The sequence below is a fragment of the Gigantopelta aegis genome, chromosome 4 (genome assembly GCF_016097555.1).
Source record: "Gigantopelta aegis isolate Gae_Host chromosome 4, Gae_host_genome, whole genome shotgun sequence".
Classification (NCBI taxonomy): domain Eukaryota; kingdom Metazoa; phylum Mollusca; class Gastropoda; order Neomphalida; family Peltospiridae; genus Gigantopelta; species Gigantopelta aegis.
Window position 1 is genome coordinate 3,978,503 of NC_054702.1, and position 27,878 is coordinate 4,006,380.

The 27,878-nt window shown below is 33.5% G+C and overlaps 1 protein-coding gene across 6 annotated transcripts in view; it reads right to left on the reverse strand.

The window, feature by feature from the left end:
• Positions 1-161: 161 nt before the first annotated feature.
• Positions 162-27,878, reverse strand: part of LOC121372504 (palmitoyltransferase ZDHHC14-like) — a 72,503-nt gene continuing 44,786 nt past the window's right edge. Inside the window, exons 8-13 of one of the 6 annotated variants that reach the window (XM_041498855.1) lie at positions 26,919-27,057; positions 21,756-21,897; positions 18,937-18,960; positions 14,231-14,281; positions 9,808-9,860; positions 6,146-6,267 (exon numbers count right to left, since the gene is read on the reverse strand). In XM_041498855.1, the coding sequence (XP_041354789.1) occupies positions 9,832-9,860; positions 14,231-14,281; positions 18,937-18,960; positions 21,756-21,897; positions 26,919-27,057 (385 nt within the window). In that variant the 3' untranslated portion in view covers positions 6,146-6,267; positions 9,808-9,831. Of the gene's footprint in view, positions 6,268-9,807; positions 9,861-14,230; positions 14,282-18,936; positions 18,961-21,755; positions 21,898-26,918; positions 27,058-27,878 lie in introns of all 6 variants that reach the window. The other 5 variants (XM_041498854.1, XM_041498851.1, XM_041498856.1 and 2 more) reach the window with 5 other exon arrangements.

The window sequence follows — 27,878 nt, forward strand, 5'->3', positions numbered from 1 at the left end:
GAAGGGCCATTTTGAGCTTTTCATCAGTCATGGACATGAACAAGTTTTGAGTGACACTAACGTAAAATTTCATAGATCTCTAAATTCATCATTTTCACCTTTTACAATACACGCTTTACTAGGCTTGAATCAAATGGCATTAATAATACCAACACATGTCATAAAATGAAATCAAGAATTTTATTCACAAAAGCTGTAAAAATACAATGTATTTAATACACCCATACAGTCAACTAAATCGTCCACGTTTTGAATCCAGCTTCTTTCTAAAAACAGAAACATTAAAAAATTAAAATGTTCTTAATCATAAAATATCACATTATTACATACACTGGAGCAAAAGTAATAGTGTGAAGAACAAAAGAAAATACTGGTGTAACCGTTAACTGGCAGTTATCAAACCATTACTGTAAAATGTGCAAGAAGCAAAGCTTACAGCCAAACATGATAGATTTTTGTAGTACACATCGTACAACACAAAACCACAACTAACAATTCCATCTGATTTAGTGTTAACCATTTATATTTATTTATTAAAACGCCAATAATTTATTTTCACAAAATATTCTCAACACCACCAATGATGATGTCCGATATTAAAAACAATTTCAGTGCCATCTTCTTCAATATCCTATTCCTTTCATCCTAAATGTGATGTTAGCTAGTCAGATACGATTAACGCTGACAAATAAATCATACATGATCATAAGGAATCACAATATATAATCTAAAACCCCACAAAAAATCTTTGTCCTGTACAAATAAATGTTCTATATTATGTAGCTAGTTGACAAAACAACAGAGATAAGCACCATGAAGATAGCATACTTACGAAACGAAGTACTTATTTAAGACAGCACAGGTGCATGAACAAATATAACACATGTAGTTGTTAAATATTACATATAACATACAGATGTTTATTAAATATTAATATGAATATGATATAAGATACAAGTATTTATTAAACTATTACACGAATAAAGCTCATTAAAGCAGTACTTGATAAATGAACATTACTAATGCCTGTAACACACCCAAGATGTTGTTGCTTTTCATTCTGGTGTGAAACCCAACAGTCTGTATGTAGTAGTCTGATGCTACTTTGACAACAGCATTGTTCATATTTGGTCATGATTATTACTAGTGTTTTGTCAAATACACACAAAAATTATATTGCAAGATATCATTAAAGTATTTCAATAGTGAGAGGAGGATTTAGAAGACTCCATTGAATGAAAACTACATCCTACCAACAGTCCTTTGTTCATATTTTAATGAAATTTTCAGACATATCATATCCCCTCCCCTTCACAAAATGCAGTTAGCCCCTGATTGTAAGATACTGACAACAAATCAGATTGTATGCTTTATCTCCTAAAAACATTTTCAATAATGTTCCCCATAAAAGAAAGAAAGTATAATTTTACAACACTTATAAATTTCAATGTGGAGAGAATATATATAATTATATTCAAGCGCTTGACATGTTTGTCATAATCTATTAAAGGATGAAACAAGAATTTGATTATAGCTGAGCCGAGATCACATTTAACACAATACCTCAGCCTTATGGTGAGATAGACGATCGCTGCCTAAGACTACTCCTTAAAGCATCGACACAACTACACTCTGATACATTTGGTACAAGAATATGGCACATGTGGTTATTTGTACACTCAAGTGTGTATTTCAATGTCTGCGAGAGAATTCCTTGCCTATGACTGGCATCAGCAAGTAGATACATATAGGTGTTGTATATAAATTTTAATTCACAAGAATCACTCTCACGAAAATCATCCCTCCCCTTCTCCCCCATTATGGTGACAAAGCATCAATATTGTTTGTGGCTATTCAACCAAGACTAGCACAAATGCAAACTGAAAACTCCTATCGATGGTCTATCCAAATTTAAATATAACCTGATAATCATACAGCAGAATGTCAAACTATACAGATTATTACATTTAGTCAGACGTGAGAAAATTCCTCAACATTAATAAATTAAACACAGAACTATTGCTGAATGTCCAACTTACAAAGACATTTAAAATATAGGTCCCTGAGGACTTGATTCAATACAGCATTTCTTTTACTTGAGTACTATAAACATGTTAAATGATAAATAACATTACTAAAATGCAATTTCAAATATATATGTCTAAAATAGATTAAAGTGGCCCCATTTTCCATATACAAGATAAACATTAATTAAATGACAATACTGACATATATTCTGGATAAGGCTCCGGTTAGTTCAGTTTGTGTCCAGAAAAGCTGTACTTGAACTATATGTGGATGTCATCAAACATAGCATTACTCAGGTTAGTATTCAGGTTAGACGATAGCTGTCTTTGAAGGTTGGGTTTCACTGTGTATTCTGTGGAGTGTCACAAATCAAACGGAAAAAGTAAATGAAGTTCATAAACAATGATGCTATAGGGCCAGTCTTTATGTTAGAGACATAACCAGCAGCATGTTTTCACTTCACATTAATTTGTAATAGCAATACTTTATAAATAGATATTCTATGATATACAAAGACATGTTACTACAGCAGGGTCAGTCCACATCAAATCAACCATAATCAGTTACCTCCCTTATGACAGAGCTCAGATTTGCAGCCAACATGACAAGCCTTCAACTAGTAACATATGAGTTCTGAATAAAGTGTTTGATGAAAGGAAAACAATTTCTGGAATTAGATAACATAGGATTGCTTGGAATAAGGAACACAAATGTACATGATACATCAGGAATAAAAATAATGTATTATGCTCACCAGAGGCTCGTATATAATACATTTTTATTCTTGATATACAATACTTACAGTACCGAAAAACACTGATAATGATATACCAAGGGTGTTAAATTTCAAAGCAGATATCCACTGTAATGAATACAATGTATGCTGCATTTAAATTAAAGGGTCACCATTTTACATTAATATCATGAAAACAGTTTGTTTTGTTTAACACCACCACTAGAGCACATTAATTAATCATCGGCTACAAACTAGTGACCACAATATGAACTAGTGACAAGTGTGGCAGAGCTTAGTAACATGCTTAATGAAACAAAGTTCCACAAGTTTTCTGTAAATGTGCCTTAAACATTGTTCCATGGGAGACATTAAGCGGCATTGATAGAAAGATTATCATTCCATGAATCAACCAATGTAGCTTTTATGGTGTAAATGTTGCTGTTTGGTAAACAGCAGACATTACTTTTGAGTGGGAGTCTGCATATGGTTGCAATACAAGCAATAACTGAACATAATGTCAGATGTTTTGTATTTGGAGGGTGTGTGTGAATAGATATTAAATGACCCAGCTGTGAAAACTGTAAAGTTCTAGAACAACCAGCATCCAAGCACATGATACACGCACGTTTTTGCCTGAACACTGGTGAACGGATAAAATAGTTTATGAAAATAACTTTTATTAAATGAAATATCCATAGGTTTGATGCTGTTGCTGTATACAGGTAGAATGTTGAGTGGATCGTGAAAATATAGGTTACTGTTACCTAATTATGGTATGGACTCCAGGAGTAATAGCCTACCATGTTTGAAGATTTTGCCCCTAACATTATGGAAATTACTCACTTCACAAAACTTGAAAGCTGTGACAAAAGCATTTATCTACTGACTATATCATTAACATGAGATGAGCATGCATTAAACAGATGATGATCTTAGTGGAAAGTCCACTTTAGACTGATGATAACGGTAAAAATTATAAATCTGGAAACTAGCTATCAGACAGTCCACAAAAATTCACATTAACAACAGCTGGAATGTCAAATAGAAAACATTTACCTCAGACATTGTTTTAACTTCAGTGTAACATAAAATTCTACTTGAAATAATCTTGTAAATGTCTTATGCAGGTATTTTTTGTTAATGCCCAACAGTCATGCCTGTGCTAAGAATGATTCATCCACTGTACATTTCATCCACCAAATATTTGTCCAATCCTAAAAATCACCTTTGGACAATTCAGTTAGATTATATCTATGAAACTAATGTGTGAGCCCAAGTAAACGAAATATACAATAATGGACACATGACCATTTTTAATAGTAGTTTTATTTGGTTTAATGTGGTATTCCACATATCAACAGCTTTAATGTTAAAACAAATGTTTATATCCTTGGGAAAAATATCTACAGTAATTAAGTGGACAAAATATACGATGTGGATAGACAAACTGTATATGGACGAATTGTCTGTAGATGAAATGTACAGTGAGTGGAACAATGATAAAAACCTACAGAGCATTCTGAAGGTCATCAAAAGCCTGGTATGAGGTATTAAACGGTTGGTCATAACATCACAATTCTTGTGTCCCAGATGTATTAAAATGCATATTTGAAGACAAAATTTGATTTCAATAAATTGTAACTTGGCAACAAAAACAAGGAAAAGGAAGTGTGCAATGGACACAATAAACATTCAAAACATTCAGTTGCATTATTTCAAACCATGCGATAGTCACCCAGAGTTTTGTCTGAATACCTTATCAGTTACTTCAGGCATGGCTTCCAGGCATTAACAAAACAAAAAATTCCTACAGAAACATTTCCCAGTGTCCACAGATTATAATAATTACTGACAATAATTTTCTATATGTTGGGAACCAAAATGGTCAAATTTTTTATTTATACACTAGTACTACTACTAGGCTGAGTAGTACATGTAAGTTTAGTAATCTACAGCAAAGTTCAAATGGCTAGTTCATCAGAGGATTAATACAGGGGTAGAGGGGAAGAAGGAAAGGATGGTAGGGAAGGAAGGGTAAGAGTGGTGACATGCGTATTCACAATAAAGGATAGTAATATTTAGGCACACAGAAACATTTAGTCATTTTAGTTGCAAGCAAAAAAAAAAAAAAAAAAGAGTCTGAAGACATCTACTTGTAAATGACCTTCGTTTTGTTTCTGTATAAGAGAGATCCAAGTCTGTTACTAAATGAGAAAAGACTGGCCGGATTTTGTGACCTGCGCTACTGTCAGAGATCAAGTAAAAATGTCATTTTAGTTGCAAGCAAAAAAAAAAAAAAAAAGAGTCTGAAGACATCTACTTGTAAATGACCTTCGTTTTGTTTCTGTATAAGAGAGATCCAAGTCTGTTACTAAATGAGAAAAGACTGGCCGGATTTTGTGACCTGCGCTACTGTCAGAGATCAAGTCAAAATGTGGAAAGTCATCTCATTATCTTCTGCTACTGACCTTGCACTGTTCATCCGATTCTGTTGATGTTCATTAGTAAGTGGTAGGCGGCCATTTTCGGTGGCTACTTCTGTCTTCACTGCAGCCTACTATTCAAGCTTACAATTATACACCTCAGTGTGTTCAGCAAATATAGATGTCTACTTTCCATGCAAAAAACATTTTACACTTCAATGCACTCGGTAGACACAGCCACCTACTTTTCTCAAACAGCGTCTGACTTTCAAAAATGATGATCACATCGACTGTTCTGACGGGTCTAGCATCATAATATATTATCCTACAATTAAATCTGCTTGTTATTATGACCAAATAATATCATCATTCTATTATGAAAGCTAACGGTAATATGTTGATAATGTTAACACAAATTTAACCGTTTCTTTTTCCTCTACACACTGTTTAACATCAAGCAGCAATAAATAACTAATGACAGATGATTATACTGACAGTTACACCAGAGTACGATTATCACATTATGATTCGACTAATCAAAGTAGAATAAATTACAACCTGCCATTAAACAGACAATATCTGTATGACAGAACATGTATACATACGTAATAGCTAACGTTTGCTATTTGTTAGCCTTGTCTTTCGCTGGACAACAATGACCTCGATAAAGCCTATATTACACATACTATTAGTTACAGACAGTAACAGTTCACAGATCGCAAGCCAACATTTTCGCGTACTGATACACATAGTTAAAATCACTGAGTTTGCAGATTGTCTTGTGTGTCACATGATCATGCCCACATGTTGTCCTTGTCATATCGTACACATGGTCATGCGAATATACCGTCTAGAATTATGCCAAACATCCCTGGTTAGCATCACGTGAATGAAGATTCATTCAGTGATCACCAAACCCACGTGGTTAACACTTCAGCGTGATCTAGAAGTCTGTGCTCACACCACGGGACACAATCTTTTGTTCGCTGTCGGTGGAGTGAGTCACAACACTCTTCAGGTCATCGGTGGTATAGGACGACTGGACTTTGATAGCCGTCGTTGGAAGTACTCCATATCGCCCTGAAAACATCAAAATAAACATTTATTGCAAGTTGACCAGACATTTACAACTTTCATAGAAAGTACTCCATATCATCCTGTGAAAATAATACTATAAAATTGGAAGTGGACAACAAATATACAATTTCACTGATGGTATTCCTTGTTTTCCTGTAAAAATAATAAAACTTATTTATAGAGGACTAGAAATTCACAATTTGTAGAATGTGCTCCATATCATTCTGTAAAAATAATGAAATTATTGGAAGAGGACTACAAATTATGAATGTCTAGAATATACTCCAGTCCATGCCAAATCGACCAAAAGTAAAACGTTGCTGTCTCAGAATTACTTTAAATTTTAACCAAAATTACTTAGTGGCCACATGCATCTTTGAGCACATCTGTAAAAAAATTATAATCTGTTTTTATTTGAAACTTGTATCTGTAATTGACTATTATATCAAGCGTAGTTTCATGACTCCAGTTGGTAGTATACATATGACACGGAGTATCTTTACCACATTCACAAATAACAGGGAGAAGGGAAACAGTTTCAACTTTTCAACTTTTCAAAATAATGACACACACATGTAATTTGTGTGTGTTGCCATCACGTTAAAGTCTCAAGACATTACTAGTCTTGAGTCTAGACTTAGTAGTTTTATAACCACAAGCCAGTTATACATAAAACAGGAAAATGAGAAATTCACATTTTATTTTTTTTGCGGGAATGATGACATCGTAAGAACATAATTCATTGTCTTATATTAAGAGAAGGTCAAAATTGCCATCATCTATTTTCAGTAATACAATAACATGTTAGTTGGAGTGTATCATTTTCATCTGGATATTAAATGGATGAAAGAATGAATGAATGTTTAATGATACTCATGATAAACACAACTATTACAGTAGGTGTCAAATGAAGATGAACATATAAAAATAAATAAGCAAACATAAAGGTCAGTAATTATGAATGAACAACAACTAAATGAGCTGTGACATGTACAAATATCAAAGGTTAGTATGTTTGTTACGTACAAAGTTTTTGCAAGCACGAAAAAATAAATTAACATTAGGCAACAGACTTCCACCTGGTACAATCCACCTACTTCCAGCAATGTGGCTTATTTCCTTTTTAATAATGTTTACTGTAGAAGCCTTTATTTTAAAGGGAATACTTTACATATTTTTGTGAATTAAAAACAAAATTGTAAAATAAATAATATGTAAATATCGATAATGATTTTTAAAGAAAATAGCATACTGGAATAATTGCAGAATGTTTCACTGTTGATGGTTCTACTTGTTCAACAAATCTGCAGACAGTGCAAAATTAATAATTACACCAACAATGAAACAACAATAACTGTTTTAAACCGTGAATGTGAATACGCCACTTTTTATAATCATAAATCTTCAATTTGAATAAACTGTAATAACAAAAAAAAAACAATACTTGCTGCAAAACAAATGTTGGGACTTTTATTTGTAACGAACAAATAATAAAAAGAATCTACATAATTTATTTTAGTCTTTTGTTGGGGTCTGCTTTTCAGTACTATTGGGATTTTTTTCATATATTCATATATAAAGTCACAAATTTCTTTCAGACATGTAAAAAGCCAAAATGTATGTCAGGCACAAATAGTCTTTTAACAGACACTAACCACAAGAAGCATCAACACTAATTAATACTCTCTCTTAGAAACATTAAATAAACCATCATAATATAATGGAGTGTTCTAAAATGCTGAACAAAAAAAACACATAATTAATTATGTTACCAAAAAGAAACTGTCACAAGACAATAATCAAACAGTGTAGTGGACTGTAGAGAAACAAGAACAATTTGAACATTCACATCCAACCAAAAGAGGGATGATACCAATGAATTAGCTGTGTTTTGTTATTACATAATATTATACTAGATATACACAAATATGTTACCAAAAGGAGGAGAAAAACTGGTCCAAGATGAGCCACAGATCACATTCAAGGATATGAAAGCAACTGTAAAGTGCACATACAAGACGTGATGGCTCCAACTACAGTCTTTCAAGAGAAGACCAGGTGATGGTGACACAGCTGAGAACAGGCTACTGTAAACTCAAGTACCACATATTGATCATTTCCTGCAACATAGTCCCCACTACCAGGACTACAGTGAGAAAAACTGGAACACATCATTGTAGCACAGTCCCCATGAGGCAATCATTTCCTGCAGCATTATCCCTACTAGCAGGACTAGAGGAAAGCAATCTGGCCTTCAGATGAGTCTCTGAAGGAGAAACTATTTGGGGAACCTACAGCTCACAGCAGCATATTTTGAGCTACTGCTGGGATCCCTATCTGAGCATTCGAAGATGAGCCTCTGAAGGAGAAACTATTTGGGGAACCTACAGCTCACAGCAGCATGTTTTGACTGCTGGGATCCCTATCTGAGCATTCGAAGATGAGCCTCTGAAGGAGAAACTATTTGGGGAACCTACAGCTCACAGCAGCATGTTTTGAGCTACTGCTGGGATCCCTATCTGAGCATTCGAAGATAAGCCTCTGAAGGAGAAACTATTTGAGGAACCTACAGCTCACAGCAGCATGTTTTGAGCTACTGCTGGGATCCCTATCTGAGCATTCGAAGATGATTTATGGAAATGTCCTTGGACCAAAAATTATAAAAAACAAAAAAACATTTGTAATAGCTTTGCACCAAAATCTATAATTAAAGAAAATTTGTGTTTGCAACTCCTGCATTAATGTAACTTAATTCCTTACAATGTATTTGCTTTTAAATAATAGTATGCCAGGCAAGAAGGTTATGGACAGATTGACAGATTCATCATAATCCATCCCCATACACAATGGGAACATGAACATTACTTACACATGTAATTCTGTTCAATAAAAAAAAATCAACATGGAGTCAAATATACACGAGAAGTGATTACTAATTAATGACAAATTTTAATTATTTAATAGTCCTTAGTCACGCACAGGGGTAACTATTTGGCAGCTGATAATGAATGGAAGGAAAGTTGGAAATTTTGCATGTAAAAAATAGAAGCCTCTTTAATTAAAGATCTGCCTTGAATAGAAGCTGGGTCTCAAAACAGCAGAAAAACAAGTAATAATATTAATAATTTATTGTTTTAAAACCGAAGTCTAGGCATCTATTCAAGGATTGACAGTATTTTAGCACTTAGTTGCATGTACTGTATATCTTGCTTTTTAAAATATTAAACTCTACAGGACATGTAGTACAAAAAATGAAAGCACTAAAAAAGGCCCAAGATTTGCATGAAAAGTGAAAGATATGAACAAAGATTAACGAGGAATGAAACCAAGACACCTATTCCAAACCTCGCCATTTAAAGGGAGCTATATCACTCCCACTCCCCAGCGCTCCCCAGAAACTAATTCAAGGAGAGTAATTTTTAGCTCCCCTTAACAGGTGAATTTATAGTGTGTTAATATGGTAATGTTATAAAAGATACCCATAATCTGAAGGTTTTTATTTTTTAACATGGCGAGGTCTGCTATTGGGAGTCACAAGCTTACCTGGGGATACTAGATATACAAGAGTTATTTCCCTTCAACTGTTGTTGTGTCCACTGAGGGGTAAATAACATAACAGTCATGTAGACTATGATGGTAATTCATGAAAAGCAGTAGTTACTTGTTTTTAAGAGTTTCGATATATGCCTTTCTTTTTAAACATTTCAGTTTGTTTGATCTATCCACCTTCAATGGTGTTTTATGTAGATGCATTGAGGAAATTGCTGCATTATATTATGTCATCTAGATTTTCAGTACCAGTAACACATAACATATTCATAAATTTCAAATGTTCTACTACACTACAATATCTATGACATAACATATCCAGTAATTTCAATTTAGTTTATACAAAATGTACATGTATTAGACAATTATATTAATAGAACATATGAATTGAAATTAATGGATATACAGTGTAAAAAATGTCATATATATACTGACCTAACAGAACATGAAATACAAGAAGAAACCCCCTATTGTTATACATCAAGATGAGGATCAGTTTGGTTTACTTCATAATAATAATATTTAATTTTAACATATTCCCTAATTGGCATGTTATAAAGGCTTCACACATGACAACAACAATGAAGAATACAATACAGTATGAAGAGTGAAATAATACTGCATGATCACCGACATAATAATACATGCAGAGTGAACACAATGTGTCAACAGTAATAGATAATTAAAATTTAGTAATAACAATAACAACACAGTGAAATAACGTAAACCATGAAGCAACACTGCATCAGGAAATAATACATGAACACAACAAAGATAGTCCTACACCAATGTTGATACCATGTTGTATGAATAGTGAGATACTGTATAAATAGTGCAATACTGTATGAACTGTGAGATACTGTATAAATAGTGATATTGTATGAATAGTGCAATACTGTATGAACTGTGAGATACTGTATAAATAGTGAGATGTATGAATAGTGAGATACTGTATAAATAGTGAGATATTGTATGAATAGTGCAATACTGTATGAACTGTGAGATACTGTATAAATAGTGATATTGTATGAATAGTGCAATACTGTATGAACTGTGAGATACTGTATAAATAGTGAGATGTATGAATAGTGAGATACTGTACAAATAGTGAGATATTGTATGAATAGTGCAATACTGTATGAACTGTGAGATACTGTATAAATAGTGAGATGCTGTATGAATAGTGAGATACTGTATAAATAGTGAGATATTGTATGAATAGTGAGATGTATGAATAGTGAGATACTGTATAAATAGTGAGATATTGTATGAATAGTGCAATACTGTATGAACTGTGAGATACTGTATAAATAGTGAGATGCTGTATGAACTGTGAGATACTGTATAAATAGTGAGATGCTGTATGAATAGTGAGATATTGTATAAATAGTGAGATACTGTATAAATAGTGAGATGTATGAATAGTGAGATACTGTATAAATAGTGAGATATTGTATGAATAGTGCAATACTGTATGAACTGTGAGATACTGTATAAATAGTGAGATGCTGTATGAATAGTGAGATACTGTATAAATAGTGAGATATTGTATGAATAGTGCAATACTGTATGAACTGTGAGATACTGTATAAATAGTGAGATGCTGTATGAATAGTGATACTGTATGAACTGAGATACTGTATGAATAGTGATACTGTATAAATAGTGAGATGCTGTATGAATAGTGATACTGTATGAACTGAGATACTGTATGAATAGTGATACTGTATAAATAGTGAGATGCTGTATGATTAGTAATACTGTATGAATAGCAATACTGTATGAATAGTGATACTGTATAAATAGTGAGATGCTGTATGAATAGTGATACTGTATGAACTGAGATACTGTATGAATAGTGATACTGTATAAATAGTGAGATGCTGCATGAATAGTAATACTGTATGAATAGCAATACTGTATGAATAGCGATATTGTATGAATAGCAATACTGTATGAATAGCGATACTGTATGGATAGCGATACTGTATGAATAGTGATACTGTATGAATAGTGATACTGTATGAACTGTGAGATACTGTATGAATAGCAATACTGTATGAATAGTGATACTGTATGAATAGAGAGATACTGTATGAATAGTGATACTGTATGAATAGTGATACTGTATGAATAGTGATACTGTATGAATAGAGAGATACTGTATGAATAGTGATACTGTATGAACATTGATACTGTATGAACTGTGAGATATTGTATGAATAGTGAGATACTGTATGAATAGTGATACTGTATGAACATTGATACTGTATGAACTGTGAGATATTGTATGAATAGTGAGATGCTGTATGAATAGTAATACTGTATGAATAGTAATACTGTATGAATAGTGATACTGTATGAATAGCAATACTGTATGAATAGCAATACTGTATGAAGTGATACTGTATGAATAGCAATACTGTATGAATAGCAATACTGTATGAATAGCAATACTGTATGAATAGCAATACTGTATGAATAGAGAGATACTGTATGAATAGAGAGATACTGTATGAATAGAGAGATACTGTATGAATAGTGATACTGTATGAATAGTGATACTGTATGAATAGAGAGATACTGTATGAATAGTGATACTGTATGAATAGCAATACTGTATGAATAGTGATACTGTATGAACATTGATACTGTATGAATAGAGAGATACTGTATGAATAGAGAGATACTGTATGGACAGAGATACTGTATGAATAGAGATACTGTATGAATAGTGATACTGTATGAATAGAGAGATACTGTATGGACAGAGATACTGTATGAATAGAGATACTGTATGAATAGAGAGATACTGTATGGACAGAGATACTGTATGAATAGTGATACTGTATGAATAGAGAGATACTGTATGGACAGAGATACTGTATGAATAGTGATACTGTATGAATAGAGAGATACTGTATGGACAGAGATACTGTATGAATAGAGATACTGTATGAATAGTGATACCGTATGAACTGTGAGATACTGTATGAATAGAGATACTGTATGAATAGTGATACCGTATGAACTGTGAGATACTGTATGAATAGAGATACTGTATGAATAGTGATACTGTATGAATAGTGATACCGTATGAACTGTGAGATACTGTATGAATAGAGATACTGTATGAATAGAAAGATACTGTATGAGTAGAGAGATACTGTATGAGTAGTGACATACTGCATGAATAGTGAGCTACTGTATGAAGTAAGATACTGCACGAATAGTGAAATATTGCATGGTTAGTGCTATACTGTATGAAGTGAGATACTGTATCAATAGTGATACTGTATGAGTAGAGAGATACTGCATGAATAGTGACATACTGCATGAATAGTGACATACTGCATGAATAGTGAGCTATTGTATGAAGTAAGATACTGCACGAATAGTGAAAAATTTCATGGCTAGTGCTATACTGTATGAAGTGAGATACTGCACAAATAGTGAGAAATTTCATGGCTAGTGCTATACTGTATGAAGTGAGATACTGCACGAATAGTGAGAAATTGCATGGCTAGTGCTATACTGTATGAAGTGAGATACTGTATCAATAGTGATACTGCATTAATAGTAAAATATTGTGAAACAAATTTACAAAGCCTGATTTGTCTTAAATACATTGAACATTGTAAATGTATATACACATGTAGTTACACGAATGTAAGAAAAAACAGGCACAGTACAATATTATATGAACCGTACAATTATATTGCATAAATTAATAGTGGTATAATAGTGAGGTGATATGGAATGTAGTAAATTATAAGCTGACCAATTACAGATGGTATTGCGTGGGCAAAACAAACACTGCATTACTGGACAAAAAAGAACCATATTTAGTAACCTGACACTAAAAAGCAATCTGCACATAGAATAAACTTAATTAATACATAATGTGACTGTAACAACTAACCAAATGGAAACTTACAGTCAAGAATGTGATAAATTATTCCTGTTTCATATAAAACTGATTTTCATGGTTTTGGAATAACATTACAATGATAAATGTGTGGGAAAGGCCCCCCCCCCCCCCCCCCAAAAAAAAAAAAAAATTAAAAATCACCTTTAAGATTGGGTTTTTTTTTTTTTAATTAGAGTAAATGTTGAGGTAACTGTTGTTTTATTTATTAGTGTAAATGTGTTTTAACAGTTTAAAGAAAATCAACACAAAAGACAAAATTGTTTTTGTAAACATGATTGCATGCAGCACATGGATGCCTAACTGGTAACATTAAAGGGTAAATAATAAGAAATAATGAGACTACTTCAAAAGGCAGGCAGGCAGACGGGTTTGCATGACGTTTGTTGAAAGTAAATAAAACTTGCTACGAAGTGAAAACCCATGAAAACTACATGAATGTTCATGCTTCTTGTGAGGACAGCCTGGCCGCCACACTCTCACACTTACCCGAGTAGTTTAGCTGATTTAAAGTCATGTCCCAAATATGGTTCTTTCGTCCTGCGAAGGCCAATCAAATATCAGTTTGACGAATTATAAACAAAAATCAACAAACATCAATAGTACGCTTAAGCCAGTTGCACTAAGTCTGATTCTGTCTATTCCCAATTCATTTACAATGTACTTAACTGGTAACATAACAGTTCAAAATGTCCTACATGTGCAGCATTTTCTGGCAGCTTTCACATTCAAATTCACTAGATTTTACACTTAATATATATATATATATATATATATATATATATATATAGTCCTCTTTAATGTCCTTACTTTATTTTTAAAAAATAGATGAAAGTAATACTGAACTATGAAAATACACATACTGTATTAAACTGTTTTATTTATATCAAACTATTCCATAACACTATATACATTAACCACTAGTTCTAAATAGCATTAGAATTATTTTTAATTATTAAACTGTACTAAATTTTGCTCGATATATTCAATAAAAATGAAGTACACAATCACGTACTCATTTTGACAATAAATACAATATTACATTATTTTGCATATAGATATAACTACTAAATTATTTTCATAAAATATTAATTAATTTGTTTTGTCCTGAAATATAATACCATGTTATTTTTACTAAAAGATGCAATATTAAAATTTAGTTCTGGAAAATATACAATACTGCTATGATGTTTATTTTTGTCAATAAATATAATTATTACAGTATTCAATAATAATAATAATAATTTAAAAAAATTAAATTCCAAGAAACAATATACAGATGTTTTAGTTTTGACAAAATACAATATGCTGAGTTATAAGCACATGTGGTACTGCATTATTACTTAAGCAACAGACTAATGCTGATTTATATATTTTACTAACCAATACAGGATACATGTAGTAATAATAATAATTTAATTTCACTGAAGATAAAATAGAATTAAAGACAATTATGTAGTTAATGTATTATATATTGACACACATGCATACACCGAGTGCAGGCCAAGCTACATTCAGCCTAGGAAGTAGTCGGTAGAAGAACATATTAGTATCAACAGTCACTTACTTCAAGAATCAAATACACAACATTCAACATAAGGACAACAGATGTATTTCATGTAGAAATAATTATCTGTACATTATAACCCTATTTTAACCCAAATTTATGTTAAGCAACATTATTCTGTGTACTAAATGTAAATCAATATACATTAGGATCAAGTAAAATTAGTTTTTTTATTATATTTATTTACTTCATATAGAACACTATACTCAAAGAGTGTATCCACCAAGGTGGTTTGATCTTACAACATTAGCATTTCAAACAAGCGCTCTACTGATGGAGTTAGATCCCACACCCATAAAGAACACTATACTCAAAGAGTGTATCCACCAAGGTGGTTTGATCTTACAACATTAGCATTTCAAACAAGCGCTCTACTGATGGAGTTAAGATCCCACACCCATAAAGAACACTATACTCAAAGTGTATCCACCAAGGTGGTTTGATCTTACAACATTAGCATTTCAAACAAGTGCTCTACTGATGGAGTTAGATCCCACACCCATAAAGAACACTATACTCAAAGTGTATCCACCAAGGTGGTTTGATCTTACAACATTAGCATTTCAAACAAGTGCTCTACTGATGGAGTTAGATCCCACACCCATAAAGTTTGTTTTATTTAACCACACCACTGGAGCACATTGATTAATTAATCGTCAGCAATTGGATGTCAAACATTTGGTAATTCGGACATGTAGTCATCAGAGGAAACCTGCTAAAAAAAAATCTAATGCAGTCCCCATAAAGAACAAGAAAATTAGGTATAAAATGACTTGGGTATGAAAAATACTAGAAACAACTGAAAGATTTAATTTGTGGAAACCCGAATTACATTGTCAGTATTTTTGTTTTTTGTTATCTTAATGACATCCTATAGCATGAAGTAGAAATTAAAGTTAAAGTTTGTTTTATTTAACAATACCAGTAAAACACACTATTTATTTATTTAATTAATCATCAGCTATTGGATATAAATTATCTGGTAAATCTCACATGTAGTAAGAATTATGAACAACGACAAAAACCACAAACACTCAATAATATATGTACACTGATACAATAATGTGAAGCATGACTTAAAAGAAAACCAACAAAAAAAACACTGATACACAAATGTGAAGCATGACTTAAAAAAAACAAAAAAACATCAACACATACATGTAGGTACAATGTGAAGCACGAAGGGACAGACTATAGTTTTTAAAGACAAAGGCATCATTTTCACCTAGATTCTAGTTTCAACCCATAAAAATTTTGTTAATTTACAAACTGTAAAAGAATGAAACAAGAGTCTGTGACGTTGAAATACCCTTAAAAATAGACTAAAATGCAACTCCATATCAGTTACTTCTCAGACAAATGTGCATTTTTTAAAATATGAAAAATGCATTTTGTGGTAATAGAAACACCCGGATAACGAGAAACACTTCAATTGTAGGGAAATGGATAACCTAAACAATATAATATAAGTAATGTCTGATTTCTGTTATCATAAACGGCTCTAATAGTAAAAAATATGCTGTAGTGTTTAAAAACTAGGGTATGTCCCTTTAAAAGAAAGATAAATACACACACCAATACAATAATATGACCCATCTCTTAAAACAGGAATTACGCAGAATTAAACATCTCGAATACCATAAACTTATTCAGTATCACTAATACTTGCATCCATATGATGTTCATCTCAATTTATGTAAACAAAATAAAAATAAATTTAAAATTTAAAATTTAAAATCTGACATGTACATTGTGATGAACATCCATACGTGCAAATACAAACCAAGTTATATTCATCTAGGACTTATGGTTTGTGCGAAGTGGTTCTAAACACCAAACTTTAATTTTTACTTGTTTTCATTGTGATGAAAATCCCAAGGAAAAACTATAAAACAAGTCTTTTTGATCTGGATCTTATAGTTTATGAGAAATGGAGCTAAATGCAAAACTTTAAGGTTACACTAAACAAACATATGTCAATTAAAAATGTTTAATTAATTAATTTTTACTTCACATTTAGACCGTCGTCACCAGTGAGAAAAGTAATACCTATATCTCATCTTCTTACTTCATAAAGGTGAAACAAAAACAAACTCATACCCAGCAAAAAACACCCCCACACAGACACTCAAATACACACAAAAATACTTCAATACTATAATATGAAGCACAACTTAAAAAGACCCCCCCCCCCCCGCACAATTTTTTTTTTTTAAATAAAATAAAATTAAGAGGTACACACACATGCAATTTCTATTAGTCAACTAGTCAACCATCCCCTGATATTCTGTTGGGTGAAGAAACCCAACAAACTTACAGAGCAGGGATTTAGATCTTACTAATTTGGGCACAACGGGGGATTGTTGTCTTTTCTGAGTGCAGGAAGGTCGTTTTAGTTCAGTACTGTCATTAACAGCTGCTGGAGAGTTGTCAGTATTCAGAAATACCTTTAAAGTGATTTTAATCTAATTAAACTTAACATTTCAGAGGTTTTGAGGTGAACTATTTTGAGGTCATCATGTTTGTAGTTAATTTGGGCATCATTATTTGGGGCATAATGTTTATCTCCTCGACTCTGATGCAATCTAAAGCCCTGCAGAGGTAACCAGTTTAGTGTACTGAAATCTGGGTTACTGTCTGGACAATGACATTATCAGTTCCGAGGTACTGAAATCTGGGTTACTGTCTGGACAATGACATTATCAGTTCCGAGGTACTGAAATCTGGGTTACTGTCTGGACAATGACATTATCAGTTCCGAGGTATTGAAATCTGGGTTACTGTCTGGACAATGACATTATCAGTTCCGAGGTACTGAAATCTGGGTTACTGTCTGGACAATGACATTATCAGTTCCACAGGTACTGAAATCTGGGTTACTGTCTGGACAATGACATTATCGGTTCCACAGGTACTGAAATCTGGGTTACTGTCTGGACAATGACATTATCAGTTCCGAGGTACTGAAATCTGGGTTACTGTCTGGACAATGACATTATCAGTTCCGAGGTACTGAAATCTGGGTTACTGTCTGGACAATGACATTATCAGTTCCGAGGTACTGAAATCTGGGTTACTGTCTGGACAATGACATTATCAGTTCCGCAGGTACTGAAATCTGGGTTACTGTCTGGACAATGACATTATTAGTTCCACAGCGATCAAGTTTAGACAGAAGAAGTTATGTCTAAGCGTACTCATGTCTTGGAATTTTTGCAAGAATACTAAGCACTATATACTGACAAAAGTAAACTATTTTCTAAACTACAAGAAGCAAACAATCCGGATATTCTGCTGAACACACAGATGTATGTACACACGGAACAGTGGACGGACAAACCAAAAACACATCAAACAGATGTATGTACACACGGAACAGTGGACAGACAAACAAAAAACACATCAAAACATTAAAAGCTGCTTCAAAACCTATAAACACTACAAACAAAAAGTAGCAAAACTTAAAATAAAAATTAATTATGACGTATGAAAACATGATCTGAAGGAAATCAGATGTACAAACAACCAATCAAATCAACAAAATGTGTACAAAACAGCTCAAACAATTTCTGCAAATATATAAACACGAAGCAACGACAAGAAACAAGACAATTTTCCAATCCTTTACCTGCACAAGTTGGTGGTCCAACACCTAGCAACATAAGTAAGTAAAATTATCTTCAACTAGGACAATAATACAGTGAAAATATTACTTTAACTTCCTTCATTACTTTAATTAGCAGGGATGAAAATTAGCAGTCGCCCGGTTGTCCATGGCAACCTTTATTGGCTAAGGACTTTACAAAGGTAGTCTGTTAGCCGACCTACAATTTTAGGGTCTGGCGAGTATAGTACCAGTTAAAAAAGAAACACACTGAAACTGAATCGAATGTGACAAAACACACCACGTCTGTGGTGGTGCGAACTACAGCAGTAGAATACATAGTACATGCTCTATATTTTGACAGAGCCAGACTCAGCTTATGTGGTTTTGGGTCGGGTCTTTCTAAAAATAGATAATGCATGCATTTTTAGAATCTGAAAGTCGTCGGCTTATTGGAATGGAATGGATATGCCACAATTATCCAGTAGACCTATGTTTTGACAATTGTTATTCAATGAACTATGGTAAATATTAGTCATATTTAATTGGCTTATATTATTCTGGGACAAAATCAAAATCTTATCTTGTAGTTTTAACTCACACCAATGTGAATGCATGCATGCATATAAAAACAACAATCTAATTTTCCATTACTATAGGGATTATTCCAAAGGTAAGCTAATTGATTGTCGTTGTCAGTATTGTTTTAAGTTTAAGCGATTTGCATGAAATAACAATATATCAAATCTAAAGTCTTGATATCAAGACTTACATGATGACATAACAGTCCAAATATTACTGTAATAAAAAATAAGTATGTTTTTATGCTTTGTAATATGATAACAAAGTACATCCTATAGTTTGGTAAAATGTTTGGGAGGTTTTTTTCATAGATTTATTTTTCTTTCAATATTTATTTTATTAGTAGACTACTACTGTAGTATTTACAATATCTAAATTAAATGTATATGTGTGTGTGCACAAACACACACATACATGCATTATTACATTTTACTGAGGCAGAAAATAGATTCATTTTTAAGCTATTGTCCGTTTGCATCAAAAGGGAGCTGATAAATTGGCATGTAACTTCATAATGAATAAAGAATATTAATTTTATTAAGTTTGAAACCCATGCCATCTCAAAAAACATTTTTGGGAAGGGAAAAATGTTCAGGTTAAATAATAATAATAAATTATTTTTTTTACAAATTACCATCAAACTGAATAGGTTAAATCTTCTTTTCTGATACAGCTTTTAAGAAAATTGATGGAACATCCATGGTATTTTGAACAACAAAAACGTAATACATGATCACGGCCGATGGGCATTTGGCAAAATAGTGGATTATTCCATGGATCTCTACCTAGTGCCTCATCTATAGGACAGCCACTCCCAAGGAAATCTTTTACTGGAGATTTCACCACCTCTTGCATAGCCATAGTTTATTTCATCCCTCTTGCATTGCCACAAAGAAGACTGTCACTCCAAGACTAGTTTGCTAAAGCATGCACAGTTCTACCTTTAGTCTCTTTGTACTGCATTATGTTTTACTTCAGAGACATTGCAAGTCAAGTTGCATACCTTGGTTGTTCTAGCATTTTGTCTTCAACCCAGTTTTAAAAATAAGATCTAATTTGTATAAATTAATGGTAATCTGTATAAATTAATGGTAATTTGTAAAAAAAAAAAAAAAAACCCACCAAAAACATTTTTATTTTTACTGGATTTCGTTTTCAAAACTTGTTATTTGAGTTGGTATGGGTTTAAAATTTAACATCTTTTTATATGAATTTTAATTTGATTAATTATGAAATTACATGTCAATTCATCAATTTCCTGTTGAAGCAAATAGGACTATAGATAGAGAGCACATTATTATTCAACAAAGAACATTCTAGTTTTGATTTTGGAGTTTAATTTCAATGTGATAATTGGAGGGCTAGTTGAATTTGAAAAGGACCAGTAAGATTTTCTTCAACTGGCCCTACTGGCGACATTGGTTTTCATGTTAGTTTTCAACTCTGGATTAGGCAACAAAAACAAGTATGCTGGTAATATTTTCTAGCATATTATATTAATGGTAGTATTATTATCCAGTTATGTGTTGTTTTTGCAAGTGCTAGTGTAATATTTTCCAGTAAAGTGTGGTCTACATTAATCATACTTATATTTTCCAAATGGGCAATAATGTGTTATTATGATGCCAGTATGATTTTCCAGTAAGGTATATGTTAATATTAGTAAACACAAATTCAATACAGTGCTGTTAATGTTAAGTGTTAGTAATATTCTCCAGTAGTGTATGGTTAATGTTAATGCTAGTACTATTTTCCAGTCATGTGTGGTTTATGTTACTGTTAACAATATTTCCCAGTAATGTATAGTTTATGTTAATGTTAGTACTATGTTCTAGTAATATGTGGTTTAAGTTAATGTTAGTAATATTTTTCAATAATTAATTGGTTTATGTTAATACTATTTTCCAGTAATGAATTAGTTTATGCTAATGTTAATATTTCCAAGTAATGTGTGGTTTATGTTAATGTTAGTACTATTGCCCAGAAATGTGTTGTTTCTGTTAATGTAAGCAATATTTTCTAGTAATGTGTGGCTTATGTTAATGTTAGTACTATGTTCCAGTAATGTGTGGTTAATGTTAATATTATTTTCCAGTAATATGTGGTTTATGTTAGTACTATGTTCCAGTAATGTGTGGTTTATGTTAATGTTAGTACTATGTTCCAGTAATGTGTGGTTTATGTTAATGTTAGTACTATTTTCCAGCCGTGTGTTACAGTAATGTAGGTAACACAGTTGTTGTGACTGTAAACCCACTGACCGTTGCTTGGTGGAAGTTTGTTCATGACACCGTCGGGACCCTGGTAGCTGATCATGTCATGCTTCGTGACATTGCTATTGTTGACAGTGTCGACAGGAATCATCACCTGATCACAGTTTGTGTTCGTCCCCATGTCCGATGTCTGCAAAACAACACAGTGCGTGTGAGGTCACGTGCCACATTCAGGGTAAGCTCTGGGTGAGCAGAAATGTTTGCCAAATTATCTATTATTAAACTTTAATATTTTAAAACCCCAGTTATTTCATAACAAAATTGCAATTACTGCATGAAATTATTTCGCCAAATTAAAATAAAATTCGCCAATTGTTAATAATTTGCAATAGGCAAATTTGGCGAGTGGCAGATCTAGCCCTGCATTCATATATTATAATAATCTATGCAAATAAAGTGATACGATATAGCAAGCAAATGACTAAACTATTGAATAAACTAACATGGCTACGTTTTAAGAACAGTATGTTAATATGTATCTTGTGTACAGGAGTTACTCATACTAGTTATAGGAGGACTCATCTTCTTAATTAGTATTGTATTAAAGAATAATTTTTGAAGGCATTGTGAATTCATTAAAAGAAATAACTTGGATTAATGGATATGGTCTATTCAACTTAAGCCACCTCTGATGACATTAATTTTGTAAATGTGTAATATTACTAACTTCACCATTGTTGAGTTAACAAAGTTTTGTGCATGCAGAATCTCAAGTGATAATATACATGTGCAACTAATAACATTATACTTCTGTCCTCCACTATCACCATCTCAAATCTGAAACAAAATTATTCACTATGCTAAGTTACATTAATTTTATTAATTAAAACTAAACAGAGACTGACGGTGGTAAATGAAGTGCAAATAATAGCATTTAAAATGACAAACTAATAAAAATGACAAACTAATAAAAATGCCCAATGACTTGAATTTAGTTTTAATAAATACACAACTGCCAGATAACAATACACTTTTAAAACTAATGACAAAATGTGCATCATAAGAAATAATAATATAAAATAAACAAAATAAAAATGTGTCGAAGATCATCTTCAAAGAGAACCGATATACCAGGATTATCAGAGGACTAAGATGCTAGGATCCTCACATAGGACTAAGATGCTAGGATCCTCACATAGGACTAAGATGCTAGGATCCTCACATAGGACAAATATGTCAGGATTATCACAGAGGACTAAGATGCTAGGATCCTCACATAGGACTAAGATGCTAGGATCCTCACATAGGACTAAGATGCTAGGATCCTCACATAGGACTAAGATGCTAGGATCCTCACATAGGACAAATATGTCAGGACTATCACAGAGAACGAACATGCCAAGTTTATCAGAGGACCCACATTCCAGGATTATCAGACAATCAACATGCCAGGATTATAACATACAATGTAGTTCTAATCAACATGCCAGGATTAAAACAGACAATGTAGTTCTAATCAACATGCCAGGATTACAACATACAATGTAGTTCTAATCAACATGCCAGGATTAAAACAGACAATGTAGTTCTATTCAACATGCCAGGATTACAACATACAATGTAGTTCTAATCAACATGCCAGGATTATAGCAGAAGACCAAAAAGCCAGTATCATCACAAAAGACCAATAAGCCAGTATTATCAGAGGATCAGCATGTCAGGATTATAACAGAGGACCAACATGTCAGGATTATCATGGATCACCAACATGTCAGGATGATCAGTGTGAGAAGACCAACAAACTAGGATTATGAGAGGCCCAAAAATCAGGATTATCAATGTCAGAAGACCAACATATTCATCATTATTTTTCTTTCAAGACCAATGTGTTGAGGATTATCCTTGTTAAAGAAACAATATGTCAGTGATTATAAATATGTCAACAATTATCCTTGTTAGAGGCCAATGCATTACGGATTATTTTTCCTTGAAGACAACATGTCAAGGATCATGCTTGTCAAAGAACCTATGTGTCAAGGATTATCCTGCTTAGTCTAGAGAACCAAGAATCAATGCTTCCACGAGTCTCCTCGTTAGACAATCAATGTGTTAACACTTATCCAATATGTTAGTGAGACTAAACTCAAACAAATATCACCAGGCAGGCTCTGACATGGAACCCACAAGGCAGAAGAAAAAGAGGCTGCCCAAAGAACACATGGCGAAGGGACCTCCAGGGGGACACCAAGAAGACGGGATACACCTGGAGGCAGCTTGAAACCAGAGCCCAGGACAGACAACTCTGGAAAACTGTAGTCAATCGCCTATGCCCCAGAAGGGACGATGGGCATAAGTAAGTAAGTAAGTAAGTAAACTCAAACATGAGCCTTATTTGTTGGAAAGATACATACCCGGACCACCAACACATACTGACACTTTAAGAAATGAAAGAAAGAAGAAAGAAATGCACTCAACACATTTTATTTAAGATTATATGGCGTCAGACATATGGTTAAGGACCACACAGATGTTGGGAGAGGAAACATGCTGTCACCAGTTCATGGGCTACTCTTTTTCTGATTAGCAGCAAGGGATCTTTTATATACACCATCCCACAGACAGGGTAGTACATACCATGAGCTTTGATATACCAGTTATGGTACACTGGCTGGAACAAGAAATAGCCCAGTGGGCCCACCAACAGGGCTTTAAGAAATGAAAAATGCATACTTTTAGAGTTAATAAGAAAATGTGATTATTCCTGCTAACTGGGGGCAGCCATTTTGTTTTGTTTTCGTGGCATCCAGTACTATAGCTCGGGGCGAAGTGACGTCAGCTCCGACCAACTCCTGTAAGCACAGTTTAAACAAAAGCAGTAATTTACGACAAGGCGCTTCACTTTAATCAACCAGACTTATAAAACAATATAAATGACTTGATAGTATAATAAACTATTCAACTAAATATATTTAATTTGCATTAACAGAACGAAATGGAGTTATATAGTATTTTTATCTATTTAAAAAATCCTAAGAAAAAATGCATATTATTAGGTCTGTTGGAGCAAAAACGACCACTCACGATACCTAAGTGATAATTTTCTTTTTGGGGAGGACAACATTAAAAAAAAAAATTCTTATTTAACGACGCACTCAACACATTTTATTTACGGTTATATGGCACCAGACATATGGTTAAGGACCACACAGATTTTGAAAGGAAACCCGCTGTTGCCACTACATGGGCTACTCTTTCCGATTAGCAGCAAGGGATCTTTTATTTGCGCTTCCCACAAGCAGGATAGCACAAACCATAGCCTTTGTTGAACCAGTTATGGATCACTGGTCGGTGCAAGTGGTTTACACCTACCCATTGAGCCTTGCGGAGCATTCACTCAGGGTTTGGAGTTGGTATCTCGATTAAAAATCCCATGCCTCGACTGGGATCCGAACCCATTACCTACCAGCCTGTAGACCGATGGCCTAACCACGATGCCACCGAGGCCGTTTTTTGGTGGGGAACAATGTAATTGATCAGTTGTTATTTTAGAAGGGAAAGTCTACTTAATCAAGGGTTTTACAGAATTATTTACAGTAATAAAGCAGGGTAGCTGATAATGTCCATTAACATTGCAAGTTATCCCACAATAACCTGTTATCTTAAAAAAACTGGCAAGTATTTTTGTATGTGTGTTTAGACAGTGGTAATCAATTACCTTGACTGGGTAGCATGCAAATATACACCTGCTAATCAGGAATCACATGTGTAGGCCACGGAAATAAAGGACTAATTAACTAAGAAAACACTCCATTATCATGTCAGTACATGGGTTAATGTATGGACGAAACATAATTTAGTTATTTCGACACCTTGACAGTGGTGGTTTATTTTGTATTGAAAAATAATATATACTTATTGCTGGCTTACTGGGATGGATATCATTACAGAACATTGCGATGCATCCGCAAAAATCAGGTACGTTTTGTTTCTTCAGTTCTAAGACCAATTCCTGACGTGACACGTTAAGTATTACATAACCACTGGCTTGCCAGTGGGCGTATACACTGGGATAGGACAAAATGGCTGTGCCCGTAATATATAATAGCCGTCACATTTAACCATTTTATTAATTAACTACAAGATTATACTTGTTGATATTAAGCAATAATGTGCATTATCTATCGTTGAATGTACATACCAGTCGAAAAGCCTTGCTTTAGAATTCCTTTAAGTATTACATTTGTTTCAGGCCAACACGTCAAGGATTATTCTTCTCAACCAATGAGTCTAGGCTTGCTGCTGTTTCACTGGATTAAACAAGACTATGGGCTGAATTTATGCCGCCTGTTTTTTTCTTCATGCATGTAACTACATACATTTACAAATCTTAAACACCAAATTATATTTTTAAAAACCCAGGCTTCGTAAATTCAGCCATAAAATTTCTACAGGATTTCGAATAGCCTTTGAATGAAGTCCTTCAGTTTGTTCATATAAAATCCTGTCTTGTGAGTGTTTGTGTGCAGTATTTTTCTGATACAAAAAGCAACTGTCACTGTCAAAATTTTCTCAAACAGCACCAGCACAATACTGGGTTTACATTGGTACCAATTGTACTGGCAACAATTTCAGAATCGGACGTAAATTCATGACAACTTATTGAAAAGTCGGCTATTCTATGCAAACATTTCCAACACAACTATTTTTTTTACCCCGTTTGCACTATAATTATCAACTGGCTAATTAGGCTGCTGACCAATAAATAGCAGTTAGCTAATTCAGACTTCAGACTACTAATTAACATCTGGCTAATTGGTCTTCTGAATAACAATGATTTAGTCTAATAAAACAGTGTGGGACAATGCAGTGCTACTGGATCATACTCAGGTTGAAGGATGCCGTGTACAAAACAAAGCCAGGTACAAAACAAAATGGTGGCAATGCAGCTGAAGCCCGGACAACACGGTGAATACCATGTGCCCACAATCATACTCAGGTTGAAGGATGCCGTGTACAAAACAAAGCTGGGTACAAAACAAAATGTGGCAATGCAGCTGAAGCCCGGACAACACAGTGAATACCATGTGCCCACAATCATACTCAGGTTAAAGGATGCTGTGTACAAAACAAAGCCAGGTCCAAAACAAAATGTGGGAATGCAGCTGAAGCCCGGACAACACAGTGAAGACCATGCACCAACAAAGTGATAACCTTCTGCTGTGTGACCGTGGTCGACCCATAGTACTCGTGTCTCACATTCACCGAGTTACTCTCTTTGATCGGCAGGTCCCCATCCACTGTACTCACTTGTGAACTGTCTGGAATAACAAAACCACGCCGGTCCAACAAACTGAAATAATAAAAATTGAAAAAATTAAATTCTAATTCAATGAATGAATGAATGAATATTTAATGACACTCCAGCACAAAAATGCATCAGCTAATTCAAGCCATTTGTAAGAATGAACCTGATTGCATTTCTTTCTACTTGGTTTTAGCAGCTGCAAACAGTGCATGTTTTGCAATGATGTCATTAAAGATAACTTTGCCAGGTTAGGGTACATATTGTTTATGAAATTTGTTAAATATTGAATCATTCTAAATTCTGAATGACAAAACCGTTGTCTGTGATAAAGACTGAATTTCTGCACACTGCAAATTCTATTGGGCATTTGGCAAATAAAAATGGAACATAATCTTTATTAAGACTTTATTCAGTCATGATAGGGAGGGTAAGGCACTCGCATGATATGAGGTCAGTCTAAGATTGATATATCAAAGGCTGTGGTATGTGCTATCCTGTCTGTGGGATGGTACTAATGGAAAAATATAGTGGCTTTCCTCTTTAAGACTATATGTCAAAAGTACCAAAAGTTTGACATCCAATAGCTGATGATTAATAATCAATGTGTTCTAGTGGTGTCGTTAAACACAACAACCTTCAACTTTTAACTTTATTCATTCATGTAAGCTGATGAAACATCTCTAATGATGCACTCGGTTAGAAATTTGATCTTAACACTTGTTATTAGATTATTTAATGACATCAACAACTATTGACATTTGTAATGATTATTCTTACAAAAAATCAGTAATATGATGCTGAAAAACAATGAAGAGTTGAAATCAGAACATCGTCAACCCTACTTTATTATCTGATTTCCCCAACTT